Source organism: Stegastes partitus, unplaced genomic scaffold, assembly GCF_000690725.1.
Source record: "Stegastes partitus isolate 25-593 unplaced genomic scaffold, Stegastes_partitus-1.0.2 Scaffold1690, whole genome shotgun sequence".
In the NCBI taxonomy this organism is placed as follows: Eukaryota; Metazoa; Chordata; class Actinopteri; family Pomacentridae; genus Stegastes; species Stegastes partitus.
The window spans coordinates 63,865-88,964 of record NW_007579421.1 but is presented as its reverse complement, the minus strand read 5'-3'; the positions used below and the strand labels follow the sequence as shown (position 1 = coordinate 88,964).

Below are 25,100 nucleotides of genomic sequence, written 5' to 3'. Positions count from 1 at the left end.
AGTGGTGTTTAGTGACTGTTTGTCATCAAATTGATATGAAATTGTTTTTTAGTGGAATTAAAGGTACGTTTGTTGGTGTGTAAGAGGTTTTTGTTCAGTGAACAGTGACCTATAAAGGAGCAGTCTGTGCACTTTGGTACAGATTTAAACTCCTTATACTCTAGTTTTAACTAAATGAGCACAACGTACACACTAAAATTATATAAATAAGTATTAGTAAAGCTGTAAAATCAGACTGAACATGAAATTAAAAGCACAAAACACGACTAAGACTGGCCTCCAGCTGAGCTTCAACTCACTCAGGCTACGTTCAGCTTTAAAACCTGAGAAGATGCTTCATTAAAAACTTCAAAAGTGATCTGTTTTGACTTCATTTGCTGTTTTTGTTAGCGGCCTCCAGCCTAGAGGTGCCTGGGCCGGTATTCATACCACACCATGTACATCTAGCTCACAATAAACTGGCTTTTTAACCGATGAACTCATGTGAGACAGCGGTTAATCTCACAGTATTCAAAAAACAACACAATCTTTCCACACGTTGCTAAGCTAGCGGCTAACTCGGCTAAAACATTTTTACATAAACTACGTCCTCAAACACTTATTTTCAAGTTAAGCTTAAACAACCTATAAGTGAAATGTTGGCTTAGCTCTAAGTGAGATTTAATCACGTTTTACGTACCTGTGGAGCAGTAAGGAACACACAGAATTAGCTTGAAGTTAGCTCATTTTATTCTGCCGCTACTGTGACAGTTATGCTTCAGTGGTGTTTCCCTGAGTGGTCCTGGCACTCTGGCGACACCTACTGTCACTAAAGGGTTATGGCAGCCATATTTGTTTGACATATAAAGTGATTGAAGAGAAAAATAATAATATAATAGTTCTATGACAGCTTGTTATTGTGTTTTGTTTGTTTTGTGTCAGCTTACCTCTAATATGTATGTATGTATATATCTACATTTGCACTGCCTATTATTATTATTATTTTTTTTATTATTATTATTATTATTATTATTATTATTATTATTATTATTATTATTATATACTTACATCCCTATCTTTTATATATAAATATAAATATACATATATATATATACATATATCTTTTCTATATTCCCCCCATTCAGAAGCCCATTTTTCATATTCTGTTTTGCACTACTCACCTTGTTTGCACTATTTCTTATATTTATATGTACATTTTTTATTTTTTGTTTTTTCCTGTCTCGTATATGTGTACCTCTGTTGAAAGCTGCTATCAACGATGTGAATTTCTCCACTGTGAGGTAAATAAAGGGAAGGCATATCTTATCTTATCTTATCTTATCTTTCCTGTTTTACTTTAAATAGAGGCTTTTCCCATCCTCTACATTTTCCCTCATCACTCTTATATTTGTGATCTTCTGATGATTTAAATATTCTGGAAATCATCAGCATTAGTTGTCCCTGATGTGTTTGACTGGATGTGGTGATTTTTGTGTCTCCATGTTTGTGTATCAGGACCCGACAACTCAGATTTCCAAACCTGGGACCTGCTGTCCGGCGCCATCGCCGACTACAAGTTTATGAGCTTCAAGCATCGCGGCTGTTTCAGCGACGTCGCTCAGTGCAGAGTGATGGATATCAATGACACCATGGCTATCAAGATCTTGAAGAAGAAGACCAGGGACTCCCAGCAGCCCAGCAGAGAGGTAGATCCTGAGTCTGTGTCTCACACATTTCATCACAGTGTTAACTTGAACCGTCACTGAGCTGCATCGTCTGTCTAATGTCTTGTGTTTTCTCTCCAGCTGGCCATTCTGAGAAAGCTCCGACGTGTTGATCCCGTCCACGTCGTTCGCTTCTACGAGAGCCTTCAACACAAAGGGCACACTTGTCTAGTTTTTGAAATGCTGGACAAGAATCTTCTTGAGCTGTTGAAGGAGAGACATGGAGAACCTCTCTCACTTCCTGTCATCAGACCCATCACACAGCAGGTACGTGGATTTGACGATTCTGTGTCTGCAGATTTACACAACATATAAACTCCACATATGGCCAACATTTCAACAATTAAATTCAGTCTTTGCTTCTTCTTCTGGCCCTGCAGCTGCTCTCTGCACTGGACTATCTGAAGACTGCCGACATCGTTCACACCAACATCCAACCGCAAAATGTGATGTTGGTGAAGCAGGAAGACCAGCAGCCCGTCGGAGTCAAGCTCATTGGCTTTGGCTCAGCCGTCCAAACTGCTGAAGTCAAGTCCAGCTCTGTCGTGCAGCCTGCTGGATACAGGTGGGTTTGAAGATTTGTCTTCCAGCATCACTTACTTGTGGTCTTCTTTCACTGATCTCATGTCACCAACAATCATCAGCATGTAAAACTGCAGAAAGTCATTGTAGTCACTGTCTGCTGTCCTCCTTCCTCAGGTCTCCTGATGCCATTCTGGGCCTTCCCGTCTCCCCGGCAGTAGACATGTGGTCTGTGGGTGCTGTTCTGACCACCATGTACCTCGGCAGCCCGCTGTTCCCTCAGAGGTGTCAGTATCACCTGGTATGTTCTCGGATTTAATTGCACAACTTCATGTTTAAAGTCAAAGATATGCTGGAGTATCTTTGATGCGGATGTCGCTGATATTCTCTCTCTTTAGATGAAAACTCTGGTGGAGACTCTGGGTCAGCCGGAGGATGAGCTGCTGAGTGGCGGCACCAACACTCTGCTCTACTTCAACACCACAGAACACACATGGACGCTGAAGGTGTGAAACCCTGTCCACAACAAGTTTCTTTTATATTTGGCAAAAGTTCCTACAGTTGCATTCATGTTTTTAAAAAAATCTCAAATAAATTCTCATGTTTTCCAGACACCTGACGAGTACAAAGTCACGACTGGCTTCATGCCTCAAATTCTGAGAGGCAGCTCAAGCAGGTTCAACAGTCTGTCTGAGCTGGTGGAGGTAGGCGGTCCTGGACAGTCTGCACATGTAAATGCTGATTTAAAACATGTGTGCTGTTTTGAACAACTATGACATGCGTTTCCACATGCAGCTGTATCCAGATGTGGACACTCGTGACAAGATGGCGTTTGTCAGCCTCCTGAGGAAGATGCTGCATCTGAACCCTCAGAAACGAATCTCACCAACTGATGCTCTCAAGCACTGGTTTCTGAGCGGCAGCAAAGAGGACCAGAGTGACAGCAGCTCTCAGTAAGTGATGGCTGGATGGATGCTGGATGATTTAGTTGATGGAATGTTCAACTAGATGATTTGAATCTTTGACTCATTCACTTGTTGTCGTTCTTCATCCAGTGACACGGTCTCCGTTTCCTCTGTGAGCGTCCCTCCAGTGGCAACACCAGCAGAGGAAGGCCACACCTCAGCAAGCCTCAACGAACACTCAGCTGCCAGCTGCTCAGGTGTTGAAAGTGTAGCTGCTGTTTGCTGTAAAGATGAAGCCTCAGATGAAGCTGCTGCCACCACTGACTGTGTGGATCCAACCTCAGTTGTCACTGACCTGAATGACGCTGTTCCAGCTGATCAAGGTCCAGCTGAAGTGTCCACTACTGCTGAGCTTTCTGCTCAAGTGACGGCTGACACTCATGAGACCAGAAAGGCTCCAAGGAGGCTTCTGAAAAGAGTCCGACGGTTCTTTGGCAGAGTGTTCAGAACTCTGTGCTGTTGTTGCTCCGCACCAGCTACAGAATAATTCTGTTATTTTTTATTATTTCATTTATTGTTACTATTTCATTTACAGTTCGTTATTTCATTTATTGTTTATTTCATTTACAGTTTATTGTTTCATTTATTGTTTACTATTTCATTTACAGTTTATTATTTCATTTATTGTTTACTATTTCATTTACAGTTTAATATTTCATTTATTGTTTACTATTTCATTTACAGTTCATTATTTCATTTATTGTTTTTTTTATTACATTTAGTGTTTATTATTTCATTTATTGTTCACTCTTTCATTTGTTTCATTTTAAACATTTTAAATGTTTAAATGCCTCATCCTAAAAACAAACCTAACACCAGCCTGTCAGTTCCAAACTCTGGTCCTGGCTCAGTCAGGTCCACTCCTACAACTGTATCTGAGTCGGCCTACGGTTCTCCTGCCTCAGAGTCAGCTGATGCAAAATCTGTCCCAAAGTCTGCAAACATCCAAACTGATGTCAGACTAGATAGACAATCAGCGCTCACTGCTCACTCCCAGTCTCATGGTCATCCGTCTGCTCTGCCTCCTCCCGTCAACTCCCCAACTGCTCTGGCTCCCATCTCTCTGCAGCCTTAACTGATCCACAACGTCCTGGTCACCCATCTTCTGACCGACAACCTCTAGAGTTCTCCTCTGAAAACAAAATAAAATACCAAGTAACTTAAATGTCCTGAGTAGTTTGACTGTCAGATGGAAAAGCAGTCTGAGTGTCATCAGTGATCACAGCTGGACAAGGAGCAGCAGTGGTACGAACTGCAGAAGAAACACTTGTGCTGCGGTTTAGGCAGCATATTAAGGTAACAGGCAGATTATATTTAAAAAATGGTTTCATCTTTTAACGCTAACAGTAGTGTTGTTACCTGAGAAGCAGTTACAGGTCACAGAATAATTATCTTCTGCTATTTAATCTCAGCAGCTGGATAAGAAATCTTGTCATCAGGTGTGTTACATGTATAGGCTGAGTCCTATTTCCACATACAGCACTTTGTCCACTTTTTAAAACAAGTTACTAATAACTACTGAGCATCGTTTCAATTCCTCATAGCTTCACTCATCACTTGTTGTTTAGAACAAGTCATTTTAATAAAAGCTAGTGAATTTTAAAACTCTATAAATGAACACAAGCACATACAGTATAGCTTTTTCAGTATCTTCAAACAGGCACAACAGACAATCACATAACCTGCACTGTCAAAAAGGGTTTATGTCAAACGATGCATTATGAAATAACACTGACATTGTGAGGAAAAATGCTACTGCGGAATAAAAAGAACCAAATAACATTAAAGCAGTCCATTATGTTTATGTGAGCACTGTGGAGACATTTGAAAATGACATTTTACATGAAACACATTGGCTCATCATTTCATACAATATGATGTGTTGTTACTTGATGAGATCATCCAAAAGTATAGGAAAGCGTTCCACTTATCTCCATGTCATGAAGCTGCAACATCTATTGTCCGTTTACATGTTCATTCATCAATAATAATGATCCAGTAATATGACAACTGACAGGACCTGCTCTAGCAGCATGTGCTGTACTTTGGTACTTCAGGTACATTTGGACAATTCAGTTCTTTTACATTTAAATCAACAGCAGTTACATCCCACAGCCCACAGACACTACTGACTAGGCCTGTCAGCACCAGGTTCATCTCATGTATGTCACAGTGTACCAGAGTTTCACACCTGGTGTCTGTGGTAACAATCCCACACTGGTTCAACAGTAGTGATGTGTTTTAACCAGCAATGATTGGTTTGCCAAAGATGAAGAGAAGCAGTCGTCATGAGAGAGACGGAGAAGGTCTCAGCAGCAACTATGGTGGTTAAACCTAGGAGGGTTTTCAGGAAAATTATCTGCTGCTCCAGATGCAAAAGAAACTCCACATTTAGAAAAAGGATCACAGTTTTTTTTTTAATGAAAGGAAACGCTTTGTATTGGGATGCCAATTTAGGCAATGATGATTGAAATATTGTCTAAACTCCTTTTTTTTAGAGGACATTGACTTTTGCTTGCTTCCACTCAAGACAAAAACAAAATACAAGAATTCTGTTCGTGATGTTTTTAGTCATTGCAATAAAGAAATTAAACCATTGGAAATGTAAAAGGGAACGTATGCAAATGTCAGCGAAGAGTAATCACAGTTTTTACACAAGACCCCGAAATTCTTGTTCTCTGTACAACCTTTGGGGGTTTAAATTGTCATCAGCAGCATTTATTTGTTCTATACGATGTTAAATATTTCATAATTGCTGAAGATATTATTTCCGCGGGGAAGTGAAAGCATCGCCCGCATATTTAGTACGTCATCAGCCTGCGACAGAAACAGGTGAAAGGTCCCCTTGTGTTATAATACACTCAGGGAGCGCAGAAAGTGGAGGGTTTGCGGGAAGAATGATGAATGTAAATAGATTTGTTGTCTTGTCTAAAGCTTTTGGCGTCGGAAACCGGCTGCTGGCAGGTCGTGCGAGGCATGTCGGGAGAGAAGCGACCCTTCTTCAGCTGCGGAGGTCTTTTAAAACTCACTCCAGAAACCTCGCGTATGCGAAGGATTTGTTCCTCGGTCAGCTGAACAAGGTAACGTAGTTGACAAGAGAGCCAACAAAGTGGTTTTGGGCTTCGGTTTAGTGTAAGCAAGCGTTTATTGTGCTTCTGTTACCTAAATGTGAACCAAGCTAACCCCAACTGCGACCAGTCGTCCTCAAGCTAACCCCACCTGCCTGATAGGACCTTTATCACAACCACGATCGGTTTTATTGCCAAGAAGTTATCAAACAGCTGACGTGGTGTTTTGGTGCAGAACAGTAAACACTGACACGTTAAATAAGATTAAAAAGAATGCATATTTTAAGACAAGCAAGTGCTGGGAGTCAAATAAAAAATGTAGAAAATTAAAGCTTATATATAGGCAATCAGAATATATAAAATATAAGCATGTAAGAGAGACAGCTGGACGGATTTTTACAGGAATGTGCAAGTTTTCACCTCCAAAGTCTCACAGTTTGTAGTGTAACGACTTAATATGTGCAGAACGATAATAAGATAATAGTCAGCTTTGTTAATCCTGAGTTCTTGTGCCAGAAAGAAAAAAAAAGTGACCTAACATAAGAAATGCAGCGCATAAAAAGGAAACTGCAATAAGATGTAAGTAGGATAAATCTAGATCCAACAGTAAAAAGTAATGCTGGCAATTATACAGCGATAAGAAGTCATATCACACATGAAAAATGAAAGAAAAAGGAAATTAGATGTTGGATTGCACTTGAAAAATAAAATGAAATATTGCACATGTAATGAAAAACCTGAAAATGAAATGTTAGGCGTGATGAAGAAATCATAATAATCATATTTTTAAAGCTATGTGTTGATGTAACATATTGAGTCAATGCACAAGATACTTTATTCATCTTCTTGGGGAAATTCAAGGTGTCCAGCAGCTTACACATGTAAGAAAAATAGGGTGTCAATCATTCTGGTATAAGAACAAGTTAAGATGCACGGGGAAAAGAGCTAATGTTGCTGATACAAGAGTATTAAAAAGTATAAATTAAGTAAAGCAATAAAAAATCAGAAGCATGCAGAGGGAGTGCTTCGGTTCTGGTGGATTTAGGATTGTTGTCACTGGAAGTCAGCAGTCATGTGTGGGAGGGTGGAGGGAGGTCAAGCAGTGGCATTGATGGTCTCTGGCTCTGGTTGAAGCTGTTTCTGTGGTGAGACGGTGCTGATGGGTCGCAGCTTCCCACCAGAGGGTAGCGTCTCAACCAGTTTGTGATCAAGGTGGACGGGAACGGCTACAACCTTTGTCACACACCTCAGGGTCCTGGAGGCAAATACAAATATAGATTGTCAGCTGCATCACATGGGAGCAGGATCCACGCTGTCTGCCTACCACACTGACTGAATAGTCAGTAAACAAACCAAACTGGTCTAAAGAAAAAACTAAACATTGACACAGAATACATGAACTAAAATATAATTCCTTAACTTGCCCAACATGCGTCATTGTCACCTCCTGTCATGTGCTGCATCTCCACATCACGTGTGATCAGCCTCATTAAAGCTTCATACAGTCTTTGTTTTACACACATCTTGTGACTTGAACGTCTTCCAGCAGGCGTAACAGGCAGCTCACAGAACAATCAGAACAAAGCTGTTTGGGGCAGTTCACACGTCTTCATAATCATGACCTGATCATTTACCATTACATGTAGCTTGTATGATTATGTATTTCTATATTCATATTGAATATATATTCACCAGGTTAAAATGGCCTAAATGGTTAAACATGATTCTATTTTTCGTGTGCTTTAAACTGTAAGAGGGACTGTGCAAAAGTTACATTGTTATTTATTTCCATCTTCTCACATGTCATTGTTATCTAACGTAGCACCTTTAGCCTAAATGCTTTTCTACAAACCAACAGCTGAGGGGGCTGTTGATCCATCCATCCATTATCTATACACCGCTTAATCCTCACTAGGGTCACGGGGGGACTGGAGCCTATCCCAGCTGACTTAGGGCGAAGGCAGGGGACACCCTGGACAGGTCACCAGTCTATCAATTTACAATTTTACAGTTTCACTTAGCAGATGCTTTTATCCAAAGCAACATACATCTGAGAGTAGATCACGTTTATACACCAATGGCGACAGAGCTGCCATGCAAGGTGCTGCCTGCCATTGGGAGCAACTTCAGGTCAGGACATTTCGATGGTGGAGGTGCGATCGAACCACCAACCCTGCGATTAGAGGACGATCTACCACCAGCCGCCACAACCAAGCACATTCACATTCACACCTATGGACTATTTAGAATCACCAATTAACCTCAACCTGTTTTTGGACTCTGTGGGAGGAAGCCGGAGAACCCGGAGAGAACCCACGCTGCCAGCACTCCACCCAAAAAGATCCCAGGTGTCCTAACCGGGGATCTTGTAGCTGTGAGGTGATGGTGCTAACCTCTGAGCCACTGGGGGAGCTGTTGATTCATTTTTCTGTTTTTATTTTCAGCAAAAACCATTTCCTGCAGACATTTTTTTAGAGATATTAATTGGATGATTACAGAGAGTTTTTTACTTTTGCTGCACTAATTCAATAATATTTACAGTAGCAGTATCCCTCCAAGCAGGAACTGATTTAATCACTAGTTAGTGTGTTGCACTGCTGCTGCATGACTGGTGAATAACTTCAGTAAGCAGGTGTATAAACAATGCCCCCATAATCCACATTCTAGTTAAAGTTATTGTTTTTTTTGTGTTTTTTTTTTTCTTTTCTAAACCATTGATTATTTTCTAAAATAGCCTGTTTTGTCCTCCAGGCTGAGGTCTTCCCTTATCCAGAAATCAGCAATGAAGAGTTGGAGGAGCTCAAGCAGTTTGTTGCCCCAGTGGATAAATTCTTCAGTGAGGAAGGTGAGAAAGGAGATACATACACGTGAACTACGTCTTTAGCTTCTGTTTCTTCTGAGCCATTTGATGAATCGTCTGGTTTTTTTTTTTTTATTTATTTTTTTCAGTTGATTCAGCAAAGATTGACAGAGAAGCCAGAATCCCTCCAGAGACTCTCAATGGACTGAAGGAGCTCGGCCTGTTTGGAATCATGGTTCCTGAGGAGTACGGTGAGATGATTGTGTCCTGGATTGATGGCTGGGTTTGTCTGTAAAGTCCTCTCTAAGGCGTCTAGCTAGGGATCCTCCATATAACATTTCAGCATCAACAATGTGCGAATGCGCAATATTCACACAGGAAACACGATGTACAGTGAGTCACGTTAACTTAAACACAGTGGTTTTCCATGACTGATCTACAGGAGACGTTTGTCTGATGGAACTGAATTTACTCCGATATATAAGGGTTGCACAGTTTGCTAATATGCAGGCTCTGCTTGTGCAAAGCAAATTGAGTGAGGACCAGGAGGGAAACGCTGAAGAGTACGATTTGGCTGTAAAACATGAAACGCAGCATCACTTGAAAAACAGCACAATTATTGAAGTATTAATCAAAGTTATGATTTTGGCTTCCACAATTAAATTAACCTGATTGACTGTGATGTTGATGTTTAAAAACTCTGCTTAATAAAATTGTTCAAGTGGACAAAATCACTTGGTTTCAATCAGAGGAAATCTGACATTAAAACTCCTTATTTCACTGATTTTAAAGTAAACTTGGTCCCATGAGAGGCACCGATTGATTTTCCATGAAATGACCCAGTGAGTTTTCAGCTTTGTAGAGACAATACGGCCAAACAGGACAAACAGGTGGTATGACTTTATTTAGATCCAGAACTTTAGTTTTATATAACTGGGACAACTACGTGTACATGTTTTGTGTTGGTATGTTTCTATCCTTGCGTGAAAGTGCGCTGTGTGAACCTCTTGTGTATTTCTGTGAGTGTGATTGAATGCAGCGGTATTTGAAGAAGTGTCTTTATTGCTTGCATGGAATTTATCAAAAACACTGGAAGGATAATTCAGGTTTATTTCAACCTGGTGTATTTCCCCTTAATGCGACTGTTGTGGCTTAGTGGGTCATGATAACTTAGCCGACAAGTTGTCCTGCAGTTAGCAAAGTGCTCATTCCAGTGGCTAATTTCTCTGTTTATTGTTGGTAAGACTTGAAAGCAAACATTTAAAATGATTCATGTAAAAAACGTTTGTTTTTTGTTTTGTTTTTTGGGGGGCGGAAGCTGTAGTGAGATTTCAACTAGTTGCTTGAATATACTGCAATCGCACGCAGTTTTGTGTAACTTCCCTAAACCATAATTAATTGCAGGCGAGTTTGAATTGGGGAGTTTTATTAGCTTACAGTCCAAATGTGTTATTATGTGTCTTAAGAAACGTTTCTCGGAACATCTATAAGTAATGCAGCATGAGCTACGCATGGACTACAAAGACGTTTCCCCAAAACATCACTGGAGTTTCCACACACCTGACCTCATATCCACACTGCAACTATTTCTTGAACAAAGCGTCTTCTCTTTATTCCCAGGGGGTCTCGGCTTGTCCAACACTATGTATGCACGACTGGCTGAGATCACCTCATTAGACGGCTCTATTNTGAGGTTAATTGGTGATTCTAAATTGTCCGTAGGTGTGAATGTGAGTGTGCTTGGTTGTCTGTCTCTAAGTGTAGCCCTGCGATAGACTGGCGTTGTGACTGGTGTCCCCTGCCTTCGCCCTAAGTTAGCTGGGATAGGCTCCAGCCCCCTCGCGACCCTAGTGAGGATTAAGCGGTGTATAGATGATGGATGGATAACTGGGACAACTACGTGTACGTGTTTTGTATTGGTATGTTTCTGTCCTTGCATGAAAGTGCTCTGTGTGAACCTCTTGTGCATTTCTGTGAGTGTGATTAAATGCAGCGATATTTGAAGAAGTGTCCTTACTGCTTGCATGGAATTTATCAAAGCACTGGATGGATAAGTCTGGTTTATTTCAACCTGGTGTATTTTACCGTAATGTGACTGTTGTGGCTCTGTGACAAGTTGTCCTGCAGTTAGCAAAATGCTCATTCCAGTGACTCATTTCTCGGTTTAATGTTGGTAAGACTTGAAAACAAACATTTAAAATGATTCATGTAAAAAACCTTTGGGGGGAAAGCTGTAGTGAGATTTCACTAGTTGCTCGAATATACTGCAGTCGCATGCAGTTTTGTGTAACTTCCCTAAACCATAATTAATTGCAGGTGAGTTTTAATTGGGGAGTTTTATTGGCTTACAGTCCAAATGTGTTGTTATGTGTCTTAAGAAACGTTTCTAGGAAAATCTATACGTATTAAGTAATGCAGCATGAGCTATGCATGGACCACAAACACGTTTTCCGTAAAACATGGCTTGAGTTTCCACACACCTGACCTTATAGCAACTATTTCTTGAACAAAGTGTCTTCTCTTTATTCCCAGGGGGTCTCGGCTTGTCCAACACTATGTATGCACGACTGGCTGAGATCACCTCATTAGACGGCTCTATTGCTGTGACGCTGGCTGCACATCAAGCCATCGGACTGAAGGTGAGAATAAAAGAAGTCATGTCATAACACAGTTGTACATGAAACGTCTGTTTTAGTCATGAAAAAAACACGACACGGCGTCCTAACCGGGAATGAGGTTTTCGAGGTGATTTGCTCACAGCTGTCTGGGGTTTTAGGGGATTCTGATTGCAGGGAATGAAGCCCAGAAGCAGAAGTATCTGCCAAAGCTGGCCTCGGGAGAACACATCGCAGCTTTCTGTCTGACAGAGCCTGGAAGGTAAGGACAGTGAAGCCTCATCTACATCTCATTTACAGGGTTCCTCTCTGCAGCTGCATTTACGCTCCTGTTCACTTACACGACCAGGGTGTTCTCTATGATAAAAACCTCTCTGAGTTTAACATTTTTTTGTCCTTGTTCTCATCTGTATCAGTTTAAAGTTCCCACCCAAGAATAGCACTGATTTTTGCCGCTTATATCCAAAGTCTCCTTCTTACTCCGTGGCCACACTGACCTATACAGGCTGTTTGCTGCAACACTACTTTTCCACTATAATCAGTGACAGAAAAAAAGTCATAAAGTGTTTATATTTTTCATATAGTCAACGACAGGTAGACAGGAAATGACAATTTTGTGTCAAATAGTGCCCTTGGTCTCCCAGTCTGCATTTGTGTTGGGTCGCAGTGTGACTTGGTGTTCCTAATCTGGACTGATGCTGCCTTTGTGTCAAAGATAATATATGATTATAAGTGATTATTGAAATTACTTTTGTTCCATGTACATCAATGCACAAAGGTCGCCTGCTTTATAGATGCTCATGCGGGTGCTGCTATTGTTTGATGCTGCTGACACCAGTCCTGGAACACCTCATATTATCAGACTCTGAGAAATACTCAAAGTTTGATGGCAAACTGAAGCCACAACAATCCCAAGTTCAAAATGAAACCTTACACATGCTGCAGGTGTAGCCAGAAAATGGATTAAGTCTGTGGCACATGTGCTCCATAAGCAATCTGCATAAGTTTAATGTCCGGTGTAGTTAAGTGTTGCGGTAACAACCCAAAGCCTGTGACCAGACTATGTTTGGACACCTTCTAACCAAACACAAATGAGATTTTGCGTCACCATCTGGTTGAATTGGCTTCATTCACACTCATTTCAGTGGAAGCGATGCAGCCTCCATTCAGACCCGTGCGACCCTGTCAGAAGATGGAAAACATTACCTGCTCAACGGCTCCAAGGTGAGCAGAACAAATCTGGGCTTTAAATGTACGATTCTCACATGTGGCCTCCGTCTGACTAAATATCTAAATATCTTTCGATTTGTTTGTAGATTTGGATTTCAAACGGGGGGATGGCAGATATCATGACAGTGTTTGCAAGGACTCACGTGGACGTAGATGGCGAGAAGAAAGACAAGATTTCTGCTTTTATTGTGGAGAGGGCTTTCGGGGGCATCACCAGCGGCAAGCCTGAGGATAAATTGGGCATCAGGGGTTCCAATAGTGAGTCTTCCATGAACACTTAAACATGGTTTTGATGGAATTTCTGCTTTTTTATGTCATTTGTAATGAATTTTTAAAAAAACTTTCTTTTAGCTTGTGAGGTGTCGTTTGACAACGTCCCAGTGCCGCTGGAGAATGTAATAGGAGAAGTAGGAGGTGGATTTAAGGTGAGCTCAACACTAACTGTGGTAAATGACTGTATCTAGAATTAGAATAAAACTTTATTAATCCCTTCGGTACAAGAGTTCAGGGAAATTGCTATCTGCAGGGTTTTGTAAGCTTTTGCTTTCTGTTGGACAGATTGCCATGAACATCCTGAACTCGGGGAGGTTCAGTATGGGCAGTTCCTCTGCTGGGATGATCAAAAAGCTGATAGGTAGGAACCAGCTGAATAGAACCTTCCATTTGTGCGTGTTATAAGGTTTTTCAAGGCTTGACCTTCTCTCTCCCTCTCTCTCTGTAGAACTGACCTCTGAGTACGCTGCAACCAGGAAGCAGTTTGACAAAAGCCTAAGTGAATTTGGGATGATTCAGGTATGGTTATCCGACAGTGGAATCCAGTACTGCCTTTTAGTTGGGTCAGCAGTGATTAAATTACTGTGTTTTCTCATGTTTACTGCAGGAGAAGTTTGCAATAATGGCCATTAATGCCTTTGTGATGGAGAGCATGGCGTACCTGACAGCAGGCATGATGGACCGACCGGGGCTTCCAGATTGTTCTCTAGAGGCCGCCATGGTCAAGGTTGGACAGTTTTGTTATTTGACTTTGTTCGTATAAAGCCACTATCAAACAAAATGCCTCATGGTGTTTATTTTCTATCTTCGGTGCAGGTGTTCAGCTCAGAAGGAGGCTGGATCTGTTGCAGCGAGGCTCTTCAGGTCCTCGGAGGTCTGGGTTATACGAAGAACTATCCCTTCGAGCGCTACGTCAGGGACTGTCGCATTCTGCCCATCTTTGAGGTACAGTGACTATTATTCTGTCAGTAAACAATGAGAGTCATCGATCATACTCGGACTGATTCTGACATTCAAGTCCGACTTTAAGAAAACCAAAATGGCAGAGACTTAAAAGTATATCTTAATTGTTTATGGTGTTTTTACAGTAACTAATTAAATTACTTCGGACCCATCTACAAGGCGGCAATAGATTCCACTCAGGGAAAACTCAACCTTACTTTAGGCTTTTACTAAAAGATACAGAAATAGTGCAGTTCAGAGAAAGCTTTTCGAACCCAAGTCACGTCAATTTATAGTCTTGGAAGTTGTATGAACACAAATGCCGATCCCCAAAAGCCTAACTTCACCGGGACCATCGTCAAATACAAAACATTTTTAAACATTTTATTCATTTTCCACAACAAGGCTCTGTGCAGATAATCCCTATGATCCCATTTGTAGCCAGAGGCCTCAGGTGAGCCGACAGGACAGGATAGGAGCAAAGTGACAACATGTGGTTGGGAGTTTGAAATCAAGTATTTCTGAAATGTTGGGGTTTTGTTGTGCATCAGTTATGAAAGTGTCCACCAGGTGGCACATTTGACTTTGAAATCAAAGCCCTTGTATGGATGAAGTTGGTGGTAAATGATACAATTTCAGTTCAAGTTTATGTATTAAGGACCAAATTATAACATACAATGCATTTGGAAAGTTCACAGACAATTTTAGACAATTTTAGTCGTTTCATACTCTTTAATTGATTCAGTTCTTTCTTTTTTTTCTGATCAGTCCTCACAAAGGTTTTTGAAGTGTTTTGTTAATTCATAGACTAGAAATAAAACACGATAATGAAAACAACTAATAATAAAATAAAAGATGAGTTTACATAAGTAGTAGTAGTGCCTTCCAAAGCTTTTCACAGTGGTGGCCACATCTGATCTTTGAGTGGCACAAAAACAAAAGTCATAACTGGATTTTAGGAACTCTTCTACGACTAATACAGGCACAGTTAGTGTTTTAGTTCTTAGGGTGACCGCTGTATAAAATAGCCCCAAAGAAGTGAATCATCAGAGTATCTGAGGGAAAAAGTTCACCTGCAGAAAAAACATCCATAGTTTATTCCAACACTGAAAGTTCTGTCTGTGTGAGATCATAAACGACCAACCTACAGCGACCTGATCCTTAGATCCTGATCCATCCAGTCTCCATGTTGGCCATCAAGTAATTAATGACATCATCCACTGTGTTGTGCTGTCTGTAAATACGCTCATATGGATCCTGCTGCTCTCTGATGCTGCAGATGTTTCATAAACTCAGGAGAAAAACTCCTACAAACAGCTGGAAGCAACAAACTGAACTTTAAGCTCCTGTTAACGTTTTAGGGTCGGTGCGTGGGCCTCCAACAAACAGTTTGATTTTTGCACACTCAGGCTGCTACGCACAGCTGTTAACGGTGCCTTCACTTGCACTCAGACAAGGGAGTTGCATTCGCTAGACGTTGGACATCAGCTGATGGACTGGACTTGTCAGAGCTGCTTTCAGGATTGGAGGCGCCACTGAGTTGAGCTGTGGTTCATCCTACTCTTATCAATGCTTCTACTGTGTAATTAGGGTCCCTGTTCCTAATTTAATTTATCAGGCATCTTCAGGAAGGACATGCACCCGTCTATACAAGGTCTCACATGATGATGGTGTGTGTCAGAGAGACTGTGAGACAGATTTGTGTCAAAGGCACAGATCTTGGGAAGGATACAAGAACATATGTGCAGCATTGGAAGTTCCCCAGAGCAAGGCAGCCTCCATCAGTCTTAACTGGAAGAATTTTGGACTTCAGAGATCGGAGGACAACAAGGGCCTTGGTTAGACAGGTAACCAAGAATCCAATGGTCACTGTGAAGTTGAGATGGGAGAACCTTACAGAAGGACATCCATTGGTCCCAGCACTCCACCAATCAGCCCTTTGTGTTAGTGTGACCAGATGGAAGCCATTCCTCACTAAAAGGCTCATGACAGCCTGCTGGGAGTTTAACAAAAGGCACCGGAACAACCAAGACCACTAGAAGCAAAATCCTCTGGTCTGATGGAACCAAGGTGCTGAGCATCACCTCAGTAATACCCCCCCTGTAGTCCAACGCCGTCATGCTGGGATTTTATTCTGGGAGAAAGAGAGAGACTCATGGACTATTCAACATTGAGAGAAAGGTGTATGCAGGAAAATACAGAGAAATCCTGAGTGAAAACATTGTCCGGAGAACTCAAGCTGGGGCGACGATTTATATTTTGCTAAGGCCAAGGAAGCACAGGTGTGGCTTCAGGTAAACTTTGTGAAAGTCCTGAAGTGACCCAGCCAGAGTCCAGAACTCAAGAGACCTACTCTGAAGACACCACAGCAAAAAAAAAAAAAAGGTGGCTTTGAACCGACGCTTCCCATCCGGCCTGGCTGAACAATTCTGCCGAGATGAATGAAAGAAACTTCAAAAGAAAGTAGACAAACTTGTAGGATAATTATCAACAAGGCTGGGAGCTGTACAAGTACGAAGTGAAGCAGCTAAAGACTTGCACAAATCCAGTGTGATTGTAGAGTATTGTATAAAGACTGTTGAGGAAAAAAGTATTTATTGAATCCATTTTAGGAGTCTGAAACATGACAGTATGGAAAAGTGTCTGAATACTGTGTGACATCTCAGAGACGAGCAAGGTCAAGAGCTTACAGTATTATAGCAAAAAAAAACTATAATTTCTTTTTTTAAGCAGAGTTTTTGTGTTAAAAGTCTTTATTAGGACTCTCAAACATGCAAATATAATGTCGCATGGCTCCCTGTTTTGCCACAGTGCACACTCTCACCTTTACTTTGTATTCTTCATGTGTTGCATCACCACCAACATATTAGTAGTTTAAACACATGTATGACTGAGGCTGCTGTCTCTTTCACAGGGGACCAATGAAATCCTGAGGATGTACATCGCTCTCACTGGGATGCAGTACGCTGGCAAAGTCATCACAGGAAAGATAAAGTAAGGATGTGAAGGTTGTGTATGAAGCTGGATGTATGAATATATTCCAATAATAATAATATTGATGCTATGATTAGATTGGTTGTGATTTTTGTTGGATTTCAGGGCCACAACAACCTAAAAATCACACGCGTGTTTAATACATTGTCATTATTATGATGTAATGGTTTTAACTCGTGTGTTGCCTGTTCAGCCGGTACATAAAATGTTAAGGCCCATGTTTACCCTCCTCATTGCTGTTTTATTCTCCGGCAACTCCTGGGAAATAAATATCTGACTGTTTGGCTGCTAACTAGCCAACTTTGTCGGCTTTTTGGTTCGCAAAAAAAACAAAAAGTAGCTGGCTATAATGCTGATGAAAGTAAATTTGCAGACCAAAAAAAACAAACTATGAGCAAAAAGATACTGAAATCTTTGCAGAAATGAAGTGAAGCGCAGAGTCGGGTGTTGATTGAAACTACTTCTTTGTTGTTTAGAACCTAAAACTAAGTTCTGTAAAATATTTTGAACGAATTTTGAGAATTTTATATGTGTTCAGATCTGGGAATTTTTGTATTTTCACCCTAAAAAAATGTCTTTCCTGGGAAACCATTTTCAGGATCCAATATCTTCTAAAATATCACTCCTGCAGCCATGAAAGTTGGTGAGAACACAAATTTCCAGCAGTTATAACAGACGGAATGGCTCCAACAGAGGCCACATTTTTTATTAGTGGTACAATAAATAGGTATATGAGTGCCATCCATCCATCCATCCATTATCTATACACCGCTTTATCCTCACTAGGGTCATGGGGGGCTGGAGTCTATCCCAGCTGACTCAGGGCAAAGGCAGGGGACACCCTGGACAGGTCACCAGTCTATCACAGGGCTACACTTAGAGACAGACAACCAAGCACACTCACATTCACACCTACGGACAATTTAGAATCACCAATTGACCTCAACATGTTTCTGGACTGTGTGGGAGGAAGCCGGTGAACTCTAAGTGTATATGTGTGGTTGAATCAGTATTTCCTACTACACTCTTCTTTTGGCATTTCAGAAAGTTTTCCGGTGTCTACCATCAGTAGAATCTGACGTATTGCCAGCCAAGTTTCCTTTTTTTTTTTTGCTATGTTGACCTGCCAAAGTGGTGACGTGTCGGACCACAAAGCTGGTGTACATAGGTGTCTTTAGATATTGTTAGAAACTGCTTCCATGTTGTCTTCATACTGAAATATAACAACATATGAGGCTTATTTTTAAGTGAATGCTCTCACACATGCAGTTGAAATGACCAAAACCCAAGATGGTGGAGCAACAAACATAATCCTATATTTCATTTAGATGTCAATATCGGTTGCTGCTGCTTTGAATTTAGCATCTCTTTAGACTTACAGCTGCGTCACTTTACCAATGTGCTTGTGTGTAAATAATCTTCCCTGAATAACCAGCAGGCCTTTCTGTGCTCTGCCTCCAGGGAGATGAAGAAAGGGAATGTCAGCACCATTATGGGCGCAATCGGCCAGAGACTGAGGACCTCAATTGCAGGTCCAGCGGACCTCGGCCTGACCGGGAAAGATGGAGTGGTGCATCAAAGCTTGACAGTAAGAACTTAGATGAATACATACATTTTCTTTATTATTAGCAGGGTTCTACACAGGTCGGAATGAGATTTTAATGTCCTGGAGCATCTTTTACTGCATCAGGGGACCTTTTATGGCTCCTTTCATCCTCGTTTCCATGGACACAGGAATCAAAGAAGCCTCCACAGAGTCCATGACAATTCAAGAGACTAAAAAATATGGAGGGTATGGATCAGTAATATATGACTAATTCAATATGTAAAGGGAAATTACTGTGAGCACAGTGTGGTAGCAGCGGTAGTCTTTGTGCACAGATGTTTGTACAGCTTGAATACAGCGCTGTGCATTGATCTTATCTGATGTTGATTTGCATCCAGAACTGTACCAGGAGCTGCAATTGTTGAGCACCATTAAAGTCTAGATGGTCAGAAAGTGTTATAACATGTTAATGGCTGAATTATAAAAGTGTTTTTTTTTTGTTTTGTTTTTTTTACCAAATAAACATCAGCTGTTTGTACTCAGATGTCAAACGTGGAGCCTGGAAGTCTTGGAAAAGTTTGGAATGTTTAGTAGCAACCCTGTTTTAACTGTTTTGTAGCGGCTCAGCAGTTTCCTGTTTCTGTTTACAGGAGAGCGCAAAGAAGCTGGAGCAGAACGTCCACCTCTTTGGGTCGACTGTGGAGAACCTGCTGTACAGATACGGAAAGGTAACTGTTGATTGGTTCTTGGAAAGGCGGCTGTGGGATCTTCCTGCTCAAACGTTTCCGATTCTCATGAACAAATTTCCCGTTCGTCTTAAATGACAGAACGTACGAGTCGTTGGGCGACGATGCAGGATGTTCGTCTGTTACACAGCTGCTCCGTGATGTTCTCTTCTTCCTCTGTGACTGTACTGTTGTAATCACGGCTTCCCCAAAGAAGCTATAAACCAAAAAAAAAAAAAAAACAGCTGAGCTTTCCAAATCCTCACTTCCTGTATCGTTTGGCTCTGCTTTGATCCGGTGAGCTGGAAGTGTCTCCAGAGGCCTTCGTCACACTGAATAGAACATTTGCCAAATCGTTGAACATCTAAGCTCACAGTGGTTAAATCAATAAGCGCTTGAAGTTTCATGGTAAACAAAACATGTAAGTTGCTATTTTTTTCCTCCTTAAAAACAAACCCAAGGACACCAGGATGTTTTGGGTTAATTAAGACACATGAGCTAAGTGGAGGCAGCAGATCGTCCAATGGAAGAGTTTAGCTACTGCATGTGTGTATATGAGGAAAAGTCAACATGTAAATAATAATCCTCTAAACCCACAAGCAGTTTCTAGGTTTTATATTTGCTCCTGTCCCATTTTTACTCACTTTGGACTCCGTGAAATATAAAGTCCTGCACTTCTGTGGAATCATCACAGCCATAGATTAACGTAGGTTTAAGTTTAAAAAGAAAAAAATGTTGTTATGACAGTTATAATGGCATAAATCATGAAACATATATTAAAAAAGAAAGATGGGATCAACATGCTGCTCTTGCATTCGTTGCTCTGACAGGAGCCGACCGCCCTGTTCCCTGATCACAGCCTTTAACGTTTTACAGCTGATGAGAATCAAGACTAAAACTATGTGAGGAGTTATTTCCTCTATCATACGTACTGGTGTTCGTAGCTTGAAGAGGGTTAGAAAACACTTGATAGGTGGAAATGTGGGTGCAAGATACTTTACTAATTTGAAATTGGCAAGAAAAGTTTTTTAAAAAAGCATCCCAAACTACAGTCGTCCTCAAGTTTATTCATAGCCTCCAATTAAAGAAGGAAAAAAACAGTTGTCACTGAAATAAGTAGAAATTGAGAAAAGTAATAATAAATGAAAATTTCATGAAAATCATGGCATTGCTTTTGAATTGTGGTTCAAAAAAAAAAAAAAAACAAGCATGATGGGACTCGTGAACTAATATTTGTTGAACAACCCTTTGAGTCAATCACTGCAATCAAGTCTTTTCTGTACCTGCCCACTGCTCATCAGCAAAGTGCTCTAATTTGTCTGGGACAGTTTTGTTTTTTTTAATTATTCTTTTCAACCACAATTCAAAAGCCATGTTGTATTTCACTAAATTATAATTTAGCAAATTTTAATTTATTATTACTTTTTTCAGTTTCTAGTTGTTTGAGTGACTGTTGTGAATTTAGGTATGAATAAATCTGAGGACGACTGTATATACTGGGATGAGGTTTACAGTTAAAAAATTCTCTCCGCTAATAAATTGATCAACAAGTCACAAGTACTTTTTTTTTTTTCTCCACCAGATTGCAAAAACTAAAAGCAGAGTCAACTTTAACTGTTGTCGAGGTTGGAAAATGATTTAAAATTGAAGCGTTGTTGTTTGTGTCGTGATGTCAGACCATAGTGGACGAGCAGCTCATCCTGAAGAAAGTAGCAGACGTGCTGATCAACCTCTACGCCATGACGGCTGTCCTCTCCAGAGCCAGCCGCTCCATCAGCATCGGCCTCAGGAATCACGACCACGAGGTGTGTACATTTTACAAACACACTTTTTTTTTCTCCTCTGCAATATAAAGTCCTGCACCTCTAGAAACAGAAGAACCACAGCTAGAGGTTGAGAGAACTCAGAAATGTCTTCTGTGCCCAAGTCTGAACTACACATTGTCTTATTAATGGATAGACAGGCACAAGCTTTGGTACTTTGAGTTGTGTGAAGGGATTCAGGGAAGCTTTTTCCACATTGGAGCACCAGTATTCGCTGCTAACTTCATTAATTCCTTGTAATTATCAATGATCAATGATAGGGACAGGATTTGTAGAGGCTAAGATCAAAATGCAAATTGCTCTGTGTGGAGTCTTTCCTCCGAGGTTATTAAATACCTGCAGCATCAAACAGCAGCGAGATCCGTATGAGCGTCTCTACAGAGTTGTGCACATTTATGCACCAACAGTGATTAGTTCTAATAATAAATTATCCGTGACATGGAGACAGGATGGGTCAGGATCTAAAGCAGGAGTTAGATTATCATCACGCTTTAACAGAGTTTCACTGAAATCATTAATAAACTAGTCTGTTGGTTGTTTGAACAGTTTGATGAGCTGCATTTGAACATTTTCTATTTAAGTTGTCTATTTTTTTCTAATACATCCAACGCTGTTTAGAGCAGCCTTTCTTTTTCCTGCAATGACTTCAGAGCTGTGACTGTGTATAACATCATAACAGTGTGTGTTCCCTGTAATATGCTGGGGAATCATCCATTCTTTTGTTGCCACTTTGCAACACATCAGGTATAAAAAGTGGCTGTGCAGTAATTAGTGAGACCAGGGCATGAATAAGACCTGTGATGAGAGAAACACGGACGGTGAAACCAAGCTTTGCATGAAGTGTTGCTGTCGGGGTTAAAGGAAAGTAGAACAACCAGAATGCCACCAGGATTATTCCATTAAAAATCAAAGTGTTAAAATACGACCCTGTTAGAAACGACTTGGCTCGTTATCACAGTCATGACAATGGAGAAAAGAACAAGAAGCAAACTAAATCAAGTGAAAAACAGACTTCAAAGCTGCATTCGCTGATGTTTTATGGGCACAAATAGAAAATACAAAACAGACACGTTTCAAACTTAGAGGCTCCATATTGTGCACTTTTTCAGCAAATTACACAAACAAGTCCCCACATTGTGTCTTTCATTTATTTCAGCTTAAAGATGGTTCTGACTCTATAACTCGCCTCCAGTTGGCATAGAAATATTAGTGCAGTCACATCACATTTGTTGTTTCTAAAGCAGAATACAGAAAGCCTTTTATGTGGTACACAACAACAACAACAAGACAGGCAATAACTATAGACGTCTAAATAAATTCAAAATAAAATATTGTATGTAAAAGAAAAGTATAGAAGTACTATGTAAATAAAAAGTACTATGAAAAAAAGACATAAACTTGCCTAAAACCAGAGTAATTAAATAGTTTAAATAACAAGATTGCACATGAAATTGAGGAATTAAAGATATTGCACAGAAAGTAGTCCAACTCATTTGTGTAGCGAGTTGTTGGCTAAATAATTGAACATATTTTCTATATTTTGCCCGTTTACTCTCTCCGTTTGTCATCGTTTGAGCCTCCTGCCACCGGCTTGAGTCCTGTTTCCTGATCGGATTGAATTCTTTTAAATCATTTTTGTTATTGAATCAGCCCCTAAACACGAGGTTTAAATGTGTTAACGTGGCCAATTACAACATCAGTAATAATCCAGGGAGCATCCTAATTAAAGTCAGCGTAATTATCAGACTTGTTGTTATTTCGTGTAATTCGGTTTGGCTGTTTCAACTTACACACTGGAGTCTCATGAAAGAGATTAAAGCAGCAGCAGCAGCCTGTCACAACATTCTAATTTTCTCCCCTTTCTTTTTTTTTTTCCTCCTCTTGTTTTTTTGCAGGCATGTTTAATTAGACCTTTTACTGGCATGTGCAGACTTGTTAACTCAAATCAGTAGTCACTTTCATTATTTTCACTGCTTTATAGAGGTGAATGCGCTGCTGCTCCTTCTCGACGAGGAGAAGAGTTTTTATCAGAGCAGCTTTAGGTGAAGGACGCTAACCGTCGGACGGTCCTGCGTGTAATCAGAAACAGGGATGCAGGGCAAAACAAAACCTCCAGAGAAAGACATTAAAGCAGGCAGCGAATGCTTCGTATTATCCTCTCTTGTAACACTCTTCTGGGTTTCAGATGGGCAGCCATGTGCTGCTCCTCCTCCAGTGCTCCTCTCATCTGTAGCTACAGGCATAAATTGTCAGGATACATGAAGCCATCCTCCAGTTACGAAGCTTTCATCCTGTTTGTTTTCACTCTTATAAAAAACTTTGATCTTTATCTTTTCACTGTGAGCAGGGAAAGTGCTAATCTTGACAATTTTGCACTTGACTGATGGAATTGTGTGAAACGTTGTGGTGAAGTCGCATTTAAAGAGGCAACAGATATTTGCAGTTGTGCTGTCCCGGTTGGATTCACTCATGTTGTGTTTCTCGTTTTTCTAGGTGCTGCTTGCAAACACATTCTGCACCGACGCTTTCTTCAAGAACAGTTACGCGATGGTTCAGTTGCAAAAACGTAAGTGCAACACAAAAATGGTAATTGAGAACAGCCCCGTGCTCTTTGCTTTTTCTTTTTTTTCTTCTTTTCTTTAACAGCATCTCAGTACAAAAGACTTGCATGTGTTGCGGAATTTCCCCACCAAACCCCACATACCAACACTCCAACCCCCTGCTGCTTTTCATTTTCACACTGTGCGCATTTTTTTTTTTTTAACGACCTATATGTAATCCAGAGTTAACCGGTGACACGATCCACACAGATGAGAATGTTGTGTTTAACGTACCAAAGTGGCTTGTTTTGTAATTTCGCATTTCAATGTGTTCCAGACTCTCCGGAGAACAACGATGCCAGCATCAAGAAGATCGCCAAGGAGGTCTTGGACAGCAGACACTACATCTGCTCTCACCCTCTCGAAAGAACATACTGAGCTCTCCCCCCCACCCTAGTGATCGTAATACTGCTTCTACCGTATTCGGATTGGACAATGCGTTGCCTCACAGTCCCAGTGCTTACTTTGTTTGGCATCGATTCTACATTAAATTAATACATTCAGAGATTTACGGTGATAGCTGTGTTCTATTAACCTTCAAGAGAAAACACCTGCAGGCCTCTCCTCTGAAGTGCTCCATTAACAGGTATAATGAGCCATTGCACAAGATACTCGTTTTAATGAGCTCGTTTGATATAGAAGGTACAGTTTTTGCCGGTTGTAGCTTCTGCAGTATTCCTAGAAAGCCGCACACAGCTGATGGATGTGTCTTCATGTTAGCTGCACATCTTTGTAAAGCAAACAAGCTCATCTCCTCGGTCGGCTTGCACAGGAAAGAATGCTGCTTGCTGAAAGCAACAGAAAGGCAAATGACCACAGAAAGCTTTTTAGTGTTTTCTCTATTATCTGTTGATATTTTCAAAATAAAAGCTGTGACTTGAACTCACAAGCGGTGAGATGTACCTGGGGATGGTGGGAATCTTCTGCAGTCTGTGCGAGGTCTCCGTTTCCTCAGCTATGTCGTCGCCTAAGGTCGTCGCAGACAGCCGAGGAAAAGGCTGCGACACAAAACTTGGGTAGGTGTAGTGTCACTCTGTCCCATCGTCTTCTGGACCACCGTTTGAAGTCAGTCTAGCCGCAAGTATTTGAAATGCGAGTGAGACGAGTTCTTCGTTTAAAAGGTTTAATAAGAAATAAATACACACAATCACTCGATCAAAAAACTGTCTCGTCCAACGTCTGTGGCTTCAATCTAACAAATTAAGCCTCATTAGCAGCGTTACAGTGACGCAGCATCACTTGATTGGAAGATCAAACTCAAACTTCACTCCACAAACATGTTATTAATGTATAA

At 40.8% G+C, this 25,100-nt stretch overlaps 2 protein-coding genes across 2 annotated transcripts in view; both read left to right on the top strand.

Annotated features, from left to right (window-relative positions):
• Nucleotides 1–3,677, top strand: part of LOC103372070 (homeodomain-interacting protein kinase 1-like) — a 6,600-nt gene extending 2,923 nt beyond the window's left edge. Inside the window, exons 2-9 of the mRNA XM_008301609.1 lie at nt 1,495–1,685; nt 1,785–1,970; nt 2,084–2,268; nt 2,403–2,526; nt 2,624–2,731; nt 2,837–2,929; nt 3,021–3,178; nt 3,281–3,677. Coding sequence (XP_008299831.1) covers nt 1,495–1,685; nt 1,785–1,970; nt 2,084–2,268; nt 2,403–2,526; nt 2,624–2,731; nt 2,837–2,929; nt 3,021–3,178; nt 3,281–3,677 — 1,442 coding nt within the window. The remainder of the gene's footprint in view (nt 1–1,494; nt 1,686–1,784; nt 1,971–2,083; nt 2,269–2,402; nt 2,527–2,623; nt 2,732–2,836; nt 2,930–3,020; nt 3,179–3,280) is intronic.
• A 2,370-nt stretch (nt 3,678–6,047) lies between these two features.
• acad9 (acyl-CoA dehydrogenase family, member 9) lies at nt 6,048–24,695 on the top strand. The gene is made up of 18 exons (XM_008301605.1): nt 6,048–6,270; nt 9,010–9,103; nt 9,208–9,309; nt 11,591–11,697; nt 11,835–11,935; nt 12,819–12,897; nt 12,990–13,161; nt 13,255–13,328; nt 13,462–13,537; nt 13,625–13,695; nt 13,784–13,903; nt 13,993–14,121; nt 17,033–17,112; nt 18,574–18,700; nt 19,309–19,386; nt 21,060–21,188; nt 23,700–23,772; nt 24,084–24,695. Exons 1-18 carry the CDS (start codon nt 6,088–6,090, stop codon nt 24,182–24,184), a joined length of 1,896 nt encoding a protein of 631 aa, XP_008299827.1. The 5' UTR covers nt 6,048–6,087; the 3' UTR covers nt 24,185–24,695.
• The last annotated feature ends 405 nt before the right edge of the window (nt 24,696–25,100 follow it).